Source organism: Danio rerio, chromosome 6 (assembly GCF_049306965.1).
Source record: "Danio rerio strain Tuebingen ecotype United States chromosome 6, GRCz12tu, whole genome shotgun sequence".
Taxonomy (NCBI): domain Eukaryota; kingdom Metazoa; phylum Chordata; class Actinopteri; order Cypriniformes; family Danionidae; genus Danio; species Danio rerio.
Window position 1 is genome coordinate 62,742,501 of NC_133181.1, and position 2,780 is coordinate 62,745,280.

A 2,780-nucleotide genomic window follows, 5' to 3' on the forward strand; every position below is an offset into this window, starting at 1 on the left:
TAAAAACTGAAAGTCATGATGAGCACACAGCAGAAACTCCAACAGGTCTCTTTATCAGCTGTGAAATGATCAACCTTCAGAAATCAGCACATCAGGGCACACTCGGGCCATTGTTTCGTTCTTGAAACTGAATAAAAACCTTCCACAGACATTCCTCAAGGATTAGGAAGAGGAAGTGGTGTGAAGTGACCTTCGACCTTGAAACAAACAACTAAACCAGTGGACACACGACAGACACTCGACTGACCGGTTAACCAGAGCAGCTCATGAACTAGCGTTGTTCTCTCACACACACACACACACACACACACACACACACGTTTTGAATATGTCCTCTTCACTGCAGTTGTGATGTTTATCTTGTCTTTCCTCTTATCTGTGTTTGTCCTCTTCCTCAACTCCACGCTTAAAGGTGCAGTTCACCCAAAAATGAACATCTACTCACTATTTACTCCAATAAACCTGTTTATTAACCTTTATCAGATACTTCTGTTTTTGTTTCTACCTAAAAGAAGACAAAAACCTAAAACCATTGAGTTCAACAGTAGGAAAACAAATACACTAGAAGAAGTCAATGGTTTCTGCTTTACAGCATTCTTCAAAATATCTTCCTTTGCAGAAAATAAAGTTTAACAGTTTTGCATCAAGCCAAAGTAAATGATGACTGAATTCTTATTTTTGGGTGAACTGAGTCTGTAATCCCAACCTACAGTATAACACACACACACACACACACACACACACACACACACACACACACACACAAAGTGAGAAAGCAGCACGTCATCAGGAATGATCTTCTGTTTGACAACTGAATGAAAGTGAAAGATGACCAACTAAACTACACACACACACACACACACACACACACACACACACACACAGCAGATCTACAGAACTAGAGGAATCAGTCCTGTTCAAACATGAATAATCTGACATCATCATCATCATCATCATAACCCAAAACAAGCAGCACAGAAAGCTGCACCATCACTGTAACATGGTAAATAACACCATAACACCGAATTTACACAATGAGCAGAGCAGACTGACAGAAAATTAAGAAAAGAGAGTGCGTGTGTGCAGGCAGAGGAAGTCAAAAGGAGACTACTACAGTGTTAACAAGACATGAGTGTGTGTGTGTACGTCAGAATGATGATATTAAACACGCGAGAACACACACAGAGAGATCTACAGTATAAACACACACACACACACACACACACACACACACACACACAACAACAACCACCACAAACACTCGTTGAAAGTGAAAACCAACTATGTGAAGTAAACTCTCAACACAACAGAACCCTGTAATACGAGCATGTTAACAAACCCTGAAATAAACACCACTGATGAACAATAACCAGCGACTTATCGACTATTATAAACACACGAGAACACACACACACACACACACACACACACACACACACACACACAATCAACAAACACACACCAATGACTGTAAAAAAGTACACACACACACACACACGCACACACACACAAGCATAACACACGCTAACTGAAAACAACGCACATGAAGCAAACTACCAACACAATGTCAGTAAACAACACTAATAAACAATATAAACCAACATTAAACATGTGAGGACACACACACACACACACACACACACAAGCGCGCGCGCGCGCACACACACACAAACAAACACACACACACACACACACACACGTTTAAACTGAAAACAAAGCGCATTTATGGTTACTCTATAGCATGCACATGTCAGTAAACAAACACCCGACTAACAATAACCACCGACTATTATTATTAAATACGTGAGAACACACACACACACACACACACACACACACACACTCGCTTAAACAAAAAAAAACAAAGCGCATTTTATGTAACTCCTCAGCATGCACATGTCAGAACACAATAATAAAGCAGCCCTCATAACAGCAGCAGGACTCACCGAGCGAATATCCGCCGCGCGCTCGTGTTTCTCCGGTGTCGTTAACGACCGTCTTGGTTGCATCACGAATGAAGACCTAACTGATAAAAGCGGCCGAAGTTTCCCGGTGTTTGTGTCGCTGGTGAATCCTCTACACCCGGTCACCGAGAGCACCGCCGTCCGCCATCCGCCAGCGTGATCCTCCAGCAGAATGTGGCGTACGGAAACCGCCGGTGATCTCCGGTAAACACGGCGGCAGCAGCAGCCGGTAAACACGAGCCGCTGCAGGACTGAAGGAGCTCCAGAAACGCGCTGAAACATCGCTCCGACATGAACGGAGAAACGGGGGATATGAGCCTGTGCAGATCCCGCCTCAGCTGATCGGTGACCCGCCGTTAAGATCCGCCCCCTCCGCTGGAGACACTCACTGTGTATTGTAGTACTGATATCGTGTTGAATGTAAGCGCGTTTTGATTTCGGTTGTTAAATGATCTTCAACACCTCCTCAAATGTTTGCAGTTTTAAAATCAATATCTATATTATATGATCAATATCATATCTGCGCCCACAGGAAGCGTGAGACATCCCTCCCTCTTCTGTGGTTGACATTTCACCCACACTTCAGTTCAGGTGGACAAACTGAGTCACTGGAGCTCACACGTGTTTATTCAAGAGGACAAGAGTGCTATAAGAGCTGTAACAGCACCGCAGGGCGGCGCCATATATCGAAATTAGCACACATTTGCATATCATATAAGGCAATGGCAGAGCCAGAGCCCCTGTTATGGGTTTCTGCGAATGATCTCACAGCTCAGCTCTGAGTGAATAAAAACATCCAGCTGAGGTTTAAATCTG

General features: G+C 43.7%; 1 protein-coding gene across 1 annotated transcript in view; it reads right to left on the reverse strand.

Moving 5' to 3' along the window:
• fam210b (family with sequence similarity 210 member B) overlaps positions 1–2,564 on the reverse strand; it is a 9,405-nt gene extending 6,841 nt beyond the window's left edge. Inside the window, 1 exon segment of the mRNA NM_001033751.2 lies at positions 1,947–2,564. Within this exon segment, the coding sequence (NP_001028923.2) occupies positions 1,947–2,246 (300 nt within the window). The 5' untranslated portion in view covers positions 2,247–2,564.
• Between the last annotated feature and the right edge of the window lie 216 nt (positions 2,565–2,780).